Below are 15,423 nucleotides of genomic sequence, written 5' to 3'. Positions count from 1 at the left end.
TCCGCTGTTTGATAACCGCTAACACAATTCGCTACCACTAACTGCTAACCGCTGATAACCAAACAAGCCCAAAATGTGGCCAAAGACCTTGTGGTGAAGTGGCACTCGGTGTCCCGATTAAGACTCTCACATGGATCATGGATGATGTGAGTGAGTTCGAGTCTCAGTGGAGGTAATTGTTGACTCGTTGTGCTTCAATAGGTTGAGAAAATAGCTATGAACAGATACTACATTGTAACAGAGTAAGTGGTAGTCAAAAAAAATATACATAAAATGCGTTCCGATCTTCCAAATTCACTCCATCCAATCCACATCCACTTAAAACTGTCATGAATTTTATATTTTTTTGAACCGAGTAAAATGTAGACTCTCAAAATCTTCATATTAATTAGTTTACACTTCACATGATTTTTTATTTTTTTTTTGAAAACACACTTCACATGAATTAGAAAACCGAAAAAACATTTTCCAGTGTAATTTTGATTTTTGAATGCATAAAATCTTAGATTATAAATTATTTTATTTTGAAAATTTAAAATTCGTCTGTCAGTCCGCCAAAGTTTGTACCCCTAATAGAAGGAGAAGGAGAAGCAGAAGAAAGTAAAGATAATAATGTGATTACCTAGTTTGTAACGTTAGTTTCAAATATTTCAATTCAATAAGATATGTTATTTCTATATATAAACCTTGGCATTAATACTAATATTTCATAAAAACTGTGATTAGTGGCATAAATTAAACAAATCTAAAGCTGTATTTGGTATGAAAGACAAAAGTTAGAACACAATTGCAGTATAATTTCAGCATCTAATTCATTCTTGGTTTTTAGTAAGCTCACTTGACCAAAAGTGTGAGTTATCTCAGAATCCTTATCACATCCATACTCACCTTTTGAGATCAAAAGAAGTTCGAAAGATCAGTCCTCCTTCCCTCGAGCAACACCAACAAGATAGGTGTTGATATGGCGGCCAAATATTTTGGTTGAGAATGAGTCGGTGACATGCTGGCAAGCATTCTGGCCCATCGTTGCTGCCAGAGTAGGATCTCGGATGAAATTAGCCATGGCTGAACAGAAGTCTTGCGGGGTAGGATCACAGAGGAAGCCTGTCTCACCATTCTTCACCGTCTCTACTGGGCCCCCACTGTTGCATGCTATTACGGGTTTATATGCTGCCATTGCTTCCAAAGGGACAATGCCGAAATGCTCATCCTACAGAGATATAGTCATAAGATCAAAGGAAAGGTTGTGTAAAACCAGTCGGATTGAAGAGATCATTGCATTAGGCCACACCTTGGGTGTATAAAGAACGCACAGGCATTCAGCAAGAAGCACGTTTCTTTCAGCAGTAGAGCAAGATGTAATGAACCTAACCCGGTCAGAAACACCTTGTCTTTCAGCCAAGACCTTCAACTCTTCCAGGTATTCAACATTCTCTCTGAGGCGCTTATCAAAGCCACCTGAAACGAAATAGAAAAAGGCTCCATGAATATAGAATGCGGTTATTTTGGAATAAATTCATCCGCAAATATACAATGTCAAACTAGTAACCAACACAATACTGCATGTCATAGGGTAGAATATAATATGACTTATCTAGTATTAAAAGTGAAATTTCAAAATCAACAATTCATTTGCAGAGACGGAACTACAGAAAATGCAAATGTATGATTAGTTATTTAACTGAACCAACTGTACCAAGGAATGAACAAAACCCATACCTACAATAGTCAATGAAGCATCAGCCACGTTAGCACATTGATAATCGTTCAATTCATGATTATGGAGCCTGGCAAATGCAGAGATTGCCAACTCTATATTCTTTTTCCTTTCAAAGCGGTTGATGGATAGAAAGTTTAACCTAAATACAGTGGATAGACAAAGTTATACTAAATCTCTAAGAAAGTTCTACTAATATTGATTTGGATCTATTACAATTTTTTCCTTCTCTTTGGTGGTGCTGTAGTGGTGTGTGGGGAGGGAGAGCACCCCATTTAAAATTGCAAATTATAAAAAAAATAAATAAATAAGAAGAAACATGCATTTCAATGTGTTGAAATCAGACCTCCAATCAATTAGAAATGGAAAAGCTTCTTACTTAGTAGTAGCATTAGGTTTGCTGAACTGATCAACATTCACTGTTGGGTATAGCACAGCCGGTCTAACTCCACGTGCATTTAAATGCTTAAATGTGTTTGCAAAAGTGGATGCAGTAAATCTGCTATTAACTAGGATCAAATCAGCCATACCTACAGTTCATCACACAGTCAGAAGACGATGATGATGATGATGATGAAAAAATAAACTTGAATGTAGATAAGAAGTGGGAGTAAAAAGAAGCATTAAGAGCTATAAGTATGGAAACCGAAAAATACCTGTTGTCATTTCTTCTATAAAATCTATAGGCTTCCGATACATCCTCCTAAGAATGGTTGTATGCTGAGCCAGTAAAAGATCTGGAAAATGGCAGTAGAAAACAACCTGTGTAAGGTGTAAGATAATATAAATTACTTTGCTTATAACTCAGAATGCGATTCAATTTTGAAACACAGTACCTTCATTGACTTTTTTAGCTTCAAAAGTGGAATGACAACAGAAACTTGATCAGCCAGTATAATGTCAAACGATGGCCACAGAAACAGCAGAGAGAGAGCAACGAAAATGCATCGCAAATATGCACATACTGCATGGAGTCTATAAAATATATGCCGGGGTAGGAATGATCCATATACATTTACAGAAAAGGTGCCTGTGTAATTAAAACCAATTGGATTAAGAAGAGAAACAAAAAGCTAGTGCAGAAAATAATAGAGAAAAATCTAACCAGAACATATTACAAGTAAGAAACCAACCAGAAAGAGTCTCCTCAAAACAGCGATTTTTGTCATGGTGTGCTGTAAAAACATGAACATTATGTCCATAGGATGCAAGTTCAACAGCAGCATCAACAATTAGCCTTTCAGCTCCTCCTACATATTGCAGTAATTAAGAGATAAGTAAAAGAATAGATCTCTAAACATCATAATAACAGCCATAGGCTTTCATAAGTGAAAATGAAGGACCAAAAAACTCTACCAAAATGTACTTATTGCATAACAGTTGAACTCATAGATTTGGAAGACTATTTCATTTCGCATCTAATCAAGCACTAAGATACTCAATGCATAATGCCACCAAACCAATCTACTCCATAAGAACAAGTGGCCAAAATTCATCTTTACATAACAGACAATTATTTTGAGTTCTTCTCATATAAATGTATAATGAATGAATCATAATGCATTTTATCTAACTCAGCAACATGGAATGATCTTTAGAAGAAACATAATAACACAAACAACTGTGAAAAACTCAGTACTAAATACTAAATACAGATTAATATAAACCACTGCAGCAGCAGCAGCAAACTGATAGCTAGTGAGCTTCGGTATGCAGATTAAGAATTATCAGATAACACTGTGTATTTGCAATTTAAAACAATTTAATCTTAAGTTAAAACAGAGAGAATTAACAAATTGATCGCGAGTAAAAGCACTGAAAAACAAATCAAGGATCTCAGTAAAATTAAGAATTTTTGCAAGCATTAATAATTACCGATTCCAAGATCGGGATGGATAATCGCGATATTCATCTTCGAGCTGTCTCTCTTCTCCATTGATGGTCTTCTTTACCGATTGCGTAGACTGTCATAGAAATAGAAAGGACCGGGTCACAAATGGGCTTTGGCCCGTAAATACGGGTTCTTACCTATAAAATGACATTTAGTATAATTGGTCCACACCGTGGACTATAAATAAAAAGTAATTATTTGTGCACATAAATTATATTGAAAGTACATCATTTTATATATTATTAAATAACGTATATTCAGTACATAAATAATGTACTTTGTATTTAAAGAAAGTATATTATTTTGAATAATGTATATTTAGTACACAAATTATATATTTTTAATATTAACAATATATTTTTGTATAGTCCACAGAGTACTGTGTGAACTATAGTACACATAGTAATATATTATGAATCATTAATAAATGTTTATTTTTAATATATATTAAATATTCCTTTTTAAAGTATTAAATATTTATTTTCATGTAGTATGTTAAAAATAATTATTTTAAATTAATTTATAGTACACAAAGTAAATATGTCAATGTTTTACCTTATAATGTAATTCATGATCACAATAATATAACGATTGTCCGAAAGAGCAGGTTAGATTATAGCAATTAGATTGAATTGGTATCAGTTAAATATATGATAAAATAAAAATAAAAATTGTACAGTAAAAATAATAGTAAGACTAAAGTTAGGACTTCGGAGTTCCTAAGCGAGGTTGATTGAATAATTAAAATTTGGTAAAAAGTTCTAAATTCGACTTTCTATAAGCTATTTATTGACCTGTTTAGTATAACGTATTGTATGATTTTAAAAGAGACAACAACGAAAGTAACACCGAAAGCCAAACCACATTGGCAACCTACCATGCTTCTCTAAAACTTGTCTATTGACCTTCTCAATTTTGGTCAATCAACTATGAACATCCTAAGCTTATTTGCCCTCCTAATCCAAGGCATTAACACGCTGCAAGCTTCTCATAAATAAATAAAAGAGAGACTGTAGTATTTATTTCAATTTTCTAATTTTCATTTCTCCAATTCTCTAGTTTTCCTTTTATTAATTATTATTAATTTAGAATTATTTGTACTTTGTTGCTACAATGAAAAATATTCTTTACATTATCATATAGTTAAACATATTCCTTGGTTCTTTATATCAATTGTGTATTGTACTCCTCGTCTCCTCATTATGTGGAGACAAGAAAAATATTGCCTGCAAAAAGACGATAAAAATATGGGTTTTACAAAAAAAAAAATACACACTTTTATCAGCACGCTAATAGGGCAGACATACCACATAAGGTTGGATCCATGATGTTTGAAAACAAGGATACATCACCACCAAGAGGACATTCCCATTCTAAGAGATAATGTACACAAAACCTCACACAAACCTCTCTCGACCCACTCAAATTGGAAACAAGGTGAATAATGAACATGTAATAACAGCGCTATAGAATATGAATGACCTCGACCGGGATGGCATCGTGAGAAATATCTCTGCGATGACAATAAAAGGTCCAGCAACACCCAGTCGGCCTCGCTTTACTTTTAATGTCATCCATATCAGAGTCACGGGTGCAAATCCCAGCGTCCTTGCCAACCACCACCTCAGACTGCCCTAAACTTGTATGGAGGAGCGTCTATGGGCGAGGATTGATCGGGCCCTAGATCTACAAACATAATTACAAAATACAGACAAAACCTGAATTCCTTCTCAAACCAGGGCTACCCTGCGTCAATCCTTCTTCGACCTTCACACTTTCCTCTGTTAAGTCCATTTACCCATTTGCGTTTGACAGTATAGAAAGGACCTCGTGATCGTTGAAATGTGATTCCACTGCAAGATCAATCGGGGTTTTACCTTCCCCATTTACAGCATGCGGATCAGCTCCCCTGCGGTTATATCAGAATTCTCAGTTTCAATGTTTAGTTATGAAACAGCAGTTCACTACGGACTCAAAAGACTAGCTAACCCAGAGTGGTTGAAATGAATATTTTCAGGTTTAGTTTCAAGACATTATTGATTAAAAAGAACAAGTGGGGTGGGTCTGCACACATCTGTGCACATGAATCTCAAGAAGAAATTGATAGAACGAATATAATATCGATGTTACCTTGAAAGAAGCAACTTTGCGAATGTGGCTTTGTGCCTGATAATACATTGATGCAATGGTGTCCAACCTCTCAAATCAGGAGCATTTACATTCGCACCATACTGAAGCAGCAGCTCCAGCATTCCTATGTCCGCTGTTTCACAAGCAAGGTGAAGCAGGGAACACCCATCAAGATCTCCGATTGATTGGCATTCACTTGGAGTTGCACCCACATCTAAGCAACTAGGATTCTCATCAATGCAAGGCTGTTCTTGAAGCAGCATTACTTTGGCAAGAGTTAGAGAGGAGTTCAGTAACTGCTTCGAAACGGCATTAACATCTGCATCAGAGTTGACAATGAGGCGATACACAGCTTTCTTATCATTAGACCGGACAGCCTCCCACATCTGTTGTGCCACTGGCCGATAGTCCTTACTTCTCCGCACAAACATTTTTTCCGCATACTATAATTATGAGTAACATAAATTAATACCAGAATTTTTAAGTCACAAGCACCATGCAGGCACAAAAATTTAAGGAGAAGTAAGAAAAACATGAAAATAGACCTTCGCATGAATAAATTTTTCCTTTGTAGAAATTGAATCGCCCTTACTTGGCTTGCAAATGTAAAGAAGTTGCTGTTTATCAGACTTGTACAAGCTTCAATTTCGAAAGTAACAGGAATTAGCAACCCAAAATTCAACCAAGGCAAGAAATGAAAAAAAGAATTAATTTTAGAAGTAAATAATTAAATGGTGAAACGGGGATATTTACCTTGTAGGACCAAGATTAACCTGGAAGGCACCTCTTGATTGCAGTGACTCTTCCCAGACTGAATTTACAAATGCATTGCCCAAAGACTCGAACAAGGCTAAGACAGAAGGCTCCCATACTTTAACATCAAGAGTCAGTGACCTCACCTGCAACAGCACAAGAAGACAATCATCAGCAAGGCAAGATTCTAACATGCTGAAATCTATCAAAATGAAGTCAAACCAAATCTGAAGCTAGAGAGCACCTTAGCAAGTGCATTCCAATGGTTAACACACACATAGTAAGCAAGTCTCACCAAATTAGCCAGTTTAGTTTTGACTACTTTAAATTCTATTGTCCCATAGCTAACAATGTGCATTAGTTCAAAACCTAGAGTTGAAACCCATAGATAGGCATAAACCCAACAAAAACACCTTACTAAAACAACCTTTAAGAGAGGATGAAAAGAACCTCATACATTTTTCAATTTATTACTGCAGAAAACCTCATAAATTTGTAGCAGCACATAATTCAGAACTACAAACCAAGAGGATACAAGATATGATTTCAGATGATTTTGACACTCATAAAAAACAAATCAAACCAAGTCGGGGGAACCAAAAGTATCTCCACCAAATCAACTGTATGCATGTATGAATATGAAATCCATGCATTAACCATTAGTGGATTTCATTAAAAAAAATCAGTTTTACTCTGAGAAATAATTATTGGATTATCTCAGTCCATATCTTCAATTAAAAATATTTCCACCCAGTCAGTGCTAAAATATATATAATATTCATGCATTCAACATCGATGACTAGTGGATATGCCATAAAATTTCACTTTAGTTGGAGAAATAATTATCCGATCATTTGCATCCATTCCTTTAATTAAGTCTTGAGGAATAATTAATATCTAGCGTGTAAAGTGCTAGGTACATGGGCAATCACCTAAAGGGTTAAGTGAGAATGTGCAAATTCCCTGCTTTCGTGTTTTATTAAACAGCATGAGAAATCCCAAACATAAGAAATTAAGTATGTCACTGAGATGTAAAAGGCCTTCAAATAAAACAAGTGATGGAACTACTAAAGTTTACCTTGGATATATGAACGCCAAGGTTACGATGAACACCTGAACACTCAATACAGACAAGAACACCAAGATTTAAGGATGCCCAATCAGGTTCAGGCGCACCACAATCTGCACACCTATCATTCCCACATACTTTCCGTAATGTTTCAATTGGCTGTTCAGTTCTCACAGCAATTTGTAACTGTTGTGAGTTTCTTAAGGGGCGTTCAAGATGGGTAGCGGCTAGTCTCTCAGATGCATGTTCATCAACTGTTGCAGGGTCAACATCATAGCTATCAAATGAACTACTGTCACTTGCAGATCGATGATGTCCACTGCCCATTGGACTAGCAGGCAAACGCTGCAACAAGACAACAATATTTGCTCAACTATGCAGAGATTCAAATACAACTTTAGAAATGCCATATCTGTCTAATGAAGGTTACCCTTTCAGGAGCCTGAGAACTAAGTAAAGAAGCAATAACTCCCGTAATCTTCTCAATCCAATCCATTTGATCTAGGGCACTCTCAGCCTGCACACACAAAGGGAGAAAGTTGAATTTCCATATCCTGAACAAAATAACTACATAGCAAAATAACATAATGGTCAGATTATTTTAACAGGAAACTATGACAATTCACCTGCAATGTGTAACTTTTTGTTGGTGAGATAATCCTGAAGCAAAACCGCAGATCTGACTGGTCAGCATCAACCTTTATTGTTGATGTTAATAGATTCACAGTGTGATGAGCAACAGACTTCTCATCATGCACCCCACCATGATGATGGGAAGAAAGCCAGCGACTCAACAGTCCAGAACCAAGCTCAGAACTATTCCTCTGGCCAGAAAGTTGACTACCTGATCCCTAAAGAAACAAAACTCAGTGTCAAATTAAGAAATTAATAATAGAAAGAATTGGAGTAAACTAGATTTTCAGGTTTTCCACAACTACTGCAACATGTTACTCACAGATGGTTTGGTATTTTGTTTGCGATAGTAATACAACATTCCCCGGCTATCAAGAACAAAAAACCGTCTTTTCCAGTCACCTCTCAAGTTTGAAGAGCGTTTGGAAAGATAACCTTGTCTGATGGTTTCAACCTGAAAAATGACCTCAGTTGTTAAATGCCCATAGCGTGCAAAAAGGGAAGAGAATAGTAAATCATGCTAGAGAAAAGGAATAAAGAAGTGTTAACTTCTCTAAATAGTTTCTATGCATAATGGGTAAATATCTTACCTTCCCCTTAGCTGCAGATTGCATAACTGCTTCTATCTCCTTATGTGAACTTCTACCAATGGCTTGTATACCATCTCCATTAGGAGATCCGTTAGAACCACTTGAAGACCATCTGCTCTCTCGATCAATCTGCCTTTTGTATTCTTGCATCTTCTCATTAAGAGCTGCCTGTTCATAGTTAGACCGCTCTCTAGATTGCCGTGCATATGTCAATACCTGCAATAGCAATGATGCGATGCTTGAATACTTCCTACCAACGCAATAGCGCACACTCAACCATTCAAGAATCCAGGACTTTTCAAGCCAATTACACGACTTCATTCTAAAATTTGGAAGCATTCAAATGTATTCATTTTGACAGGTTGCCAGATAAGATCCACCCCCCCCCCCCCCCCCCCCCCAAAAAAAAAAAAAAAAAAAAAGTGAAGGGAAGTGAACATGATTTTTTTTTAATTAACCTAGTAAGATATTAAACCCGACATCAAACATTGGAATTAGTAACATGCACAGTGTCAGTATGCCACCAATAAGCTCAATTAATAGGAATCCTAACTAAAAACTAAACAGCGCAACATGGTGTTTATGATTTTCAACCTTGCGACTACTAAAAGACACTAGCACCAACCTGGTTGATGTAGGGCTCCATTTGATGCAAAAGTTCATAGCCTTGCTTGAAGTAACGAAGGTGGGCATCCATCGTGCCACTAACTGCTTCCAAGAATTCAAACCTTTTCTTTGCTTCAACATTTGAAAGAGCAGTAACCTGCATTGCAAGCATCCAAATTGCAAGAAAATTGAGATATTTCATATTTGTCAGAATTATAAGAAGCAACCTGATTGAAATCAAATTATGTTAGTTGCAAATTTACTCACCAAACTGAACCTTGCTTGTTCAAAGGCTGACCTTGCATTATGAAGTTCCTACACCAATTCCATGTCATGTTAAAGCCTAAACACAAAATAACTATAAAACAGTGGCATTTAGCTATGCAACAAACATAATGGGCTTATCAGAATACCTCCTCTAGCATGCTCGCTACGTCACTCTTCGTGCCTTTCCTTAGTGACAAAAACTTATCACGAGCCTTCACAAAAAACTGTCTGTTAACTTCCCCCTCTTGACAACAATCATTATTATCATTCTACAAATAAAACATGTACTCAACTCAGCAAATAAGATCGATTACCTGATCGTATAATAGGCTAGCCTTGTCAAAGCGCTTTCGAGCTTCCTGCACTAATGACACCCCTTAGGAAAAATTTACTAGGAAAATTATACAAAGAAATTAAAGCACTGATAATCGACTTAGAACCAGAAGCATAAAAACATAATTATCAGAAGCAATCCACACTTACAAGTACAAATCAAAACAAATGAGATCCACAAAGGCAACATATAAACCAGATTGAAATTCAAAGGAATATTAGTACCTTGACCTCTTGCAAATCTATGTTAACAAAGTGCAGCAATCGATCGTTCAGCAAGTGCTCAACCTGAAAAAAAAAAAAAACAATATATTTCATGGATGTCAGTGAAGAATAGTGTGCTTTTGACCATCTCTTCCCTCTCTGTCTGGCTGCATGCATGTGTGAGAGGATAGAGAGGGGAGAGGGGGGGCGGTGAAGAAGGAAATTGATCAATCAAAATGTAACAAGAATACTGGAACTTGTGCAAATAACCTTTTGACTAAGGTATTTCATGAATGGCATCTTCACTAAAGAAGGAGCTGCTTGTACAGCAGGAGAAAATGCTAAGCCCTCATGAAGGTAGAGATTTAACTATTTAAGAGCAAACTGACAAGTGAAAATTGTACCTGAGACCTAAGAACTTCCTTGTATGTCCCAATTTCCCTCAGTGCAATAGTGAATTTAGTCATAACAGGACCTACAACAGACAATTCAACTCATCATTAATGCAAGACTTAAATGTATCTAATTCAAATAAATGATCCAACATTATAAAGATAGTGCCAATAGTTAGGCATACCTCCAAAAGCAACACTAATGGGGTCATTGTGCCCCCCGCCAAAGGTTTCCAGAGAACTTGCAAAAGCAATGTCTCCATCATATCCCTCTCCAAGCCCTTCCCTGCAAGTTCAAGAATAAAATGCTGAATATAGTACCAGAGTAAACCAAACCAACAATGTAGCAACAGCACTTGGAAAGAAATCTAGAAATCTAGCATAGATCATAAATATATGGTGTAGAAGTAACAAGTAAAGAAAAGACCATTTTAAACCAACCAAGTAAAGAAAAGCAGATATCATCAGCACTTGGAAAGAAGAAGGAAGGAAAAAAAAAAAAAGAAGAAGACAAGTAAAGAAAAGATCATTTTAAAACAAACGCGTTTTCACTAAAGTATGATCTGCTAGACAAATCAAGTACTGAATCCAGCCTTAAATGAAAGATAAAATTTAAATTGTACTATAAAAGCAGAAGAAATAGCAGTGCAAGAATTCAAGTGAGAGTATCTGAGAAGTGGATATGAAGATTATGTCCTCAGAAACATAACCTAATGAGGATATTCAAGTTCATATAATAAGAAACAACTGGAACCTGCTAAATTTTTACTCACGTATATTTTCGACATCCTTTGTAAAACTTCAAACTTCTCTCTCTCAAAGTTTCAGCACTTTCCTCCAAACTTTGCAGCTGTTTGTTAAAATGACAGAAGTATAAGATAAAGTGAAAATCAGGATATATCACTCCCCTAAAACCTAGCAAAAAGTTGAATGACAACAAAGATAATAACAAACAACAGAAAGTATTAGAGAGAAAAACTATATGAATGCGAATTAGCTACAAATTAGGCATAATCCAAAAACAAAATGACAACACTATCAGAATTAGATTAAATGATATAGGATGCTAATGGGTAAGAATAAAAAGACAACAGTGTAAACCTTCATAACAAATGACAAAATTCTAGTGGAAAACAAATGGACCACACTACACATATAACACATGAATTGGCTAGGCCATTCCTTAACAGGATGATTGACAGTGACTCAGGTAATAATTCTACAGTTAAGCTCCTCATATAGATCATTCTTTTATTCAGTTCCATAGGAGGAACTTCAACTAGTATTCAACATAGTTGATCAATAACCTATTGTAATTTTTAAGTTCAACGTATCAGTATTCATTCAAGATTGAATGTTTAGATTTGAAAATGAAAAGTCTGTGCATCAGAACCCAGTAAATACAGCATAGATCACTTACACAAATTTAAGTGGTAGCCCACAACTAAACATATAACTTAAATTGTTTCCCACTACTTGTATCCAACAAGAGATCAGCCAAACTATCAGACATGTTAATTACAATAAATAAACACGAAATTCACTATTTTAATCCACCATTTCCTCAGTCATACCAAAAGACAGAGAAGGCAATACTCAAAAACATAGAAATCAGCTAAATTGAGATTTGATCAAGCAAAGTTCAAACTTAAGAGCTCGAAGCAGCTCAAAGAGATATAGAGCCAACCTGCTTACGGAACATAGGAGAGTCATCGAGCTTAGCAAAAGTCATGTTTGCAACACTGATTTAAGGCCTTCCTGTCTGCAACAACTCTCAATTAACATCCCAAACTCCAACCTCCTATCTCAATGCCGCACTAAGATCTATCATCTTTCTCTCCGATCTTCCAACACATCCAGCCCAAACCAGCCCGTTCTCAACCACCGCGAATTACACTGAATTATTTTTTTTTTTAAGAAAAAAGAAAAAACAGGCGAATAAATTAGCTAAAATTCTCTGGAGACGATAAAAGTGAGCGGAGATTTAGCTGGTACAAAACCCTAGAAGCATAAAGTGGGAGAGAAACCCTAAGAAAATCTCGGGAATTGAATCAATGTTTTGTTCAACCGCTTCGATTTAACTCTAGGTATTACTGTTACACAGTAAGTTTGCAAGCTTCAAGTATCAAAACAGTGCCGAGTAGTTCTGCAGCTTAAAGTGTAGAACCATGTGTGTAGTGTAGAGAGAGAGAGATAGAGATGACAGAGGGAGAGAGAGACTTACAGGAGACAGACAGACATTGTTAAAAGACTTGTTTCAGAGCTTTCCCTTCGCATTCTTCTACTTTTTGTTTTTTTTTTTTGTTTTCCTCCGCTTAAAAAATCCACTCTTTAATTAAATATTTTATTTTCATAAACCAATGGTGTAGCTCAAGTGGCAAGTAGCGGGGTTCAATTCTCAGAAGTGATGATTCCTCCGGACCAGCTTTTATACCTCTCGGGGCGAACGTAGATAGACCTGAACCATTAGACGAACAGAGAAAGATCCCGTGAACTTACCAAAAAATAATTTATTTCCATTATTTTTTATTATTTAATTCTTTCTTTTTGTTGTGAAAATGCACATAGAGTTTCTCTATCGCAACTGTCACCAAAATTTCCCCCCATTGCGGAGAACCCACAGTTCACTTTGAATGGCCATTTGATATTTTTCAACCAATTAAATCTCTTGAAATAATTTTAAGAAATATATTTATTATCTTTCCAAAATATATATATATATATATATATATATATATTTTTGAATACTACAAACTCTATTACAATGCAGTATAAAGGGAAGGGTTTGATGCCACTGGACTACAAGGTCCTTGGCAAAAAAAATATATTTATTAAAAATCACTTTATCTATTAGTCAAATGTATGATCAGAAATTTGACTCTTTATTTGTTGGATAACGAGGTAAATCACAACCACTACATTAATGTATGCACTGGATAAATTTCATTTCTATGTAATATCATGTAATTTACACTCATATGGTAAATGCAACCCAGAGAAGTGTTGCGGAAACCAGAGCAGTTCTCTGGTTTCCTGGCGGAAACCAGTTGCACTTTCGCCGAGAAGCCAGAGCAGCTGGTTTCCGCCGGAAACCATAGGGGAGGGTTTTTTTTTAATATTTACTTTAAAATATTATTTTTATATTATTATAAATATTTTAAAATTTTAAATAAAATAATAAAAATATAGAATTATACGATTTTATTCATTTTTCAGAAAATGAACCAAATACATAAAGACAATTTTCTATAATATATTCAAACGCGGAAAATGAATATATTTTTCGAAAAATGACTCATTTTCCATAAAACATTTTCCAAAAGTCATTGTCCTGCTTTCCAAAACACTGTTAGGATGTGTTTGGCATAGCTTATTTAGGAACTTATAGCTTATTTTAAGCTACTAATAAGCTATAAGCTTTGTTTGGTAATATTCTCAAAATAAGCTAGTAGCTTAAAATAAGAGCTTATTTTGAAACGCTACTTCAAGTAGTTTTTCAAAAATAAACTAGTAGCTTCTTAACTTTTTTCCATATTTATCCTTATTATTTTATATAAATGACATCATTTATCCCTCCCAATTAAAACTCTTTTGGTCTTTTTTCTTCAATATGTTATTGTAATTTTAATTTGATATTTGTGTTTGAACAATAATTTTTGTATGAACTAATTTTATGAATTATAAACATCTTGTTTTACTTTATATATTTTCAAATATATGTTCTTACTTTATATTTTATTAAATTATATTGATTTCATTATTTTATATTTTAATATGTAAACAAACCTATTTAAATTTAAAATTATTTAACTTTTATGAAGATGTCATTTTTAGTCTTTTTACAGTTATCAACTTATTAAAAAGCTAATTTTACCAAACACTTTTAAGCATAACAACTCTTCAGGTTTCAGCTTCGAGCTTATAGCTTTTCAGCTTTCAGCTACCGTTTCAGCTAATGTAAGAAAAAAAAACTATATATATATTTATAAAAATGTCACTGTATAGTTAATTTGAATTTATGCATATGTTAATAAGTTTTCCCAAAACCAAATTGTTTTACCCTAAAACGATTTCGATGCAATTGAAATTGAGTTAATACTCATATTCGTCCATCGACTATGCAATATTACTTAATTTAGTCATTGACTTTGAAAATTACTTAATTTAGTCCTCTAATTTAAAAATCGCACTCAATTTTGTCATTCGTTAAGAAGTCATGTTTTTTGAGATTTTATTTTTCTTATTTGGTGTTGATTTTCTAAGTGGAATCCTTTGTTTAATGCGGAGACAATTAGGGTGGATATTACAATAATGTGTCTTTTATTTTTGGGAGATAATAAGGTTAAAAGTGTGGGTGGCATATATATAAAGCATCTCTCAACCAAAATTGATAGTTTTCAAATGGACTAAGGGGACCAAAAGTCTCCATCAACTCAATTTCTAACCATCGAATTGTCTTCACTTTAGAGTGTAAATGATGCCAGATTCTACTCCCTTCAACTCCCTATGATTTGCCCATTGGAAACAAAGGAAACAAAACAAAAACACAAAACATTATTTCCTCCATTTGCGTTTGGTTCATCCATGTTAGATTCAACTTATTTGAAAAGACATTACTAACCCCACGATTTCAACGGTTGTATTTATTGGGATGATTTTTATTTATTTTTTAGCTGCTTCATACCCAAAGTTAATGTTTGAACATCTAATGTGTTCGTTAAAGATGGATGAGTCCCTTCCATTCAACCACACTCCACGTTTATAAGCTTTGGTAAATGGTAATGAATAAGATATGACATTTTTAAAGATTAGTTTAGATTCTTAGGTGAAGTAAACTA

The 15,423-nt window shown here is 34.8% G+C and overlaps 2 protein-coding genes across 4 annotated transcripts; both read right to left on the bottom strand.

Annotated features, from left to right (window-relative positions):
• Nucleotides 1-671: 671 nt before the first annotated feature.
• On the bottom strand, nt 672-3,708 carry LOC116001603 (alpha-1,3/1,6-mannosyltransferase ALG2-like). The gene is made up of 8 exons (XM_031241488.1): nt 3,593-3,708; nt 2,851-2,967; nt 2,554-2,747; nt 2,374-2,479; nt 2,097-2,247; nt 1,720-1,859; nt 1,292-1,458; nt 672-1,210 (listed from the first exon to the last, which is right to left on the bottom strand). Exons 1-8 carry the CDS (start codon nt 3,651-3,653, stop codon nt 917-919), a joined length of 1,230 nt encoding a protein of 409 aa, XP_031097348.1. The 5' UTR covers nt 3,654-3,708; the 3' UTR covers nt 672-916.
• Nucleotides 3,709-4,860: 1,152 nt separating this feature from the next.
• LOC116002085 (ADP-ribosylation factor GTPase-activating protein AGD3) lies at nt 4,861-12,867 on the bottom strand. Of its 3 annotated transcripts, none has more exons than XM_031242100.1 (19): nt 12,810-12,867; nt 12,273-12,481; nt 11,359-11,435; nt 10,771-10,871; nt 10,598-10,668; nt 10,215-10,277; nt 9,971-10,015; nt 9,803-9,868; nt 9,657-9,704; nt 9,409-9,546; nt 8,784-8,999; nt 8,516-8,647; nt 8,187-8,411; nt 7,991-8,077; nt 7,570-7,905; nt 6,492-6,637; nt 6,284-6,377; nt 5,739-6,181; nt 4,861-5,517 (listed from the first exon to the last, which is right to left on the bottom strand). In XM_031242100.1, exons 2-19 carry the CDS (start codon nt 12,315-12,317, stop codon nt 5,403-5,405), a joined length of 2,448 nt encoding a protein of 815 aa, XP_031097960.1. In that variant the 5' UTR covers nt 12,318-12,481; nt 12,810-12,867; the 3' UTR covers nt 4,861-5,402. The 3 variants fall into 3 exon arrangements, with proteins under 3 accessions (XP_031097960.1, XP_031097959.1, XP_031097961.1); XM_031242099.1 differs by lacking the exon at nt 12,810-12,867 and adding an exon at nt 12,613-12,797; XM_031242101.1 differs by lacking the exons at nt 10,598-10,668; nt 10,771-10,871; nt 11,359-11,435; nt 12,273-12,481; nt 12,810-12,867 and having other exon boundaries at nt 9,971-10,020; nt 10,215-10,276.
• Between the last annotated feature and the right edge of the window lie 2,556 nt (nt 12,868-15,423).

This window comes from Ipomoea triloba, chromosome 13, assembly GCF_003576645.1.
Source record: "Ipomoea triloba cultivar NCNSP0323 chromosome 13, ASM357664v1".
Lineage (NCBI taxonomy): Eukaryota > Viridiplantae > Streptophyta > Magnoliopsida > Solanales > Convolvulaceae > Ipomoea > Ipomoea triloba.
Note: the sequence above shows the minus strand (reverse complement) of the source record. Positions and strands in the feature narration are given on the sequence as shown.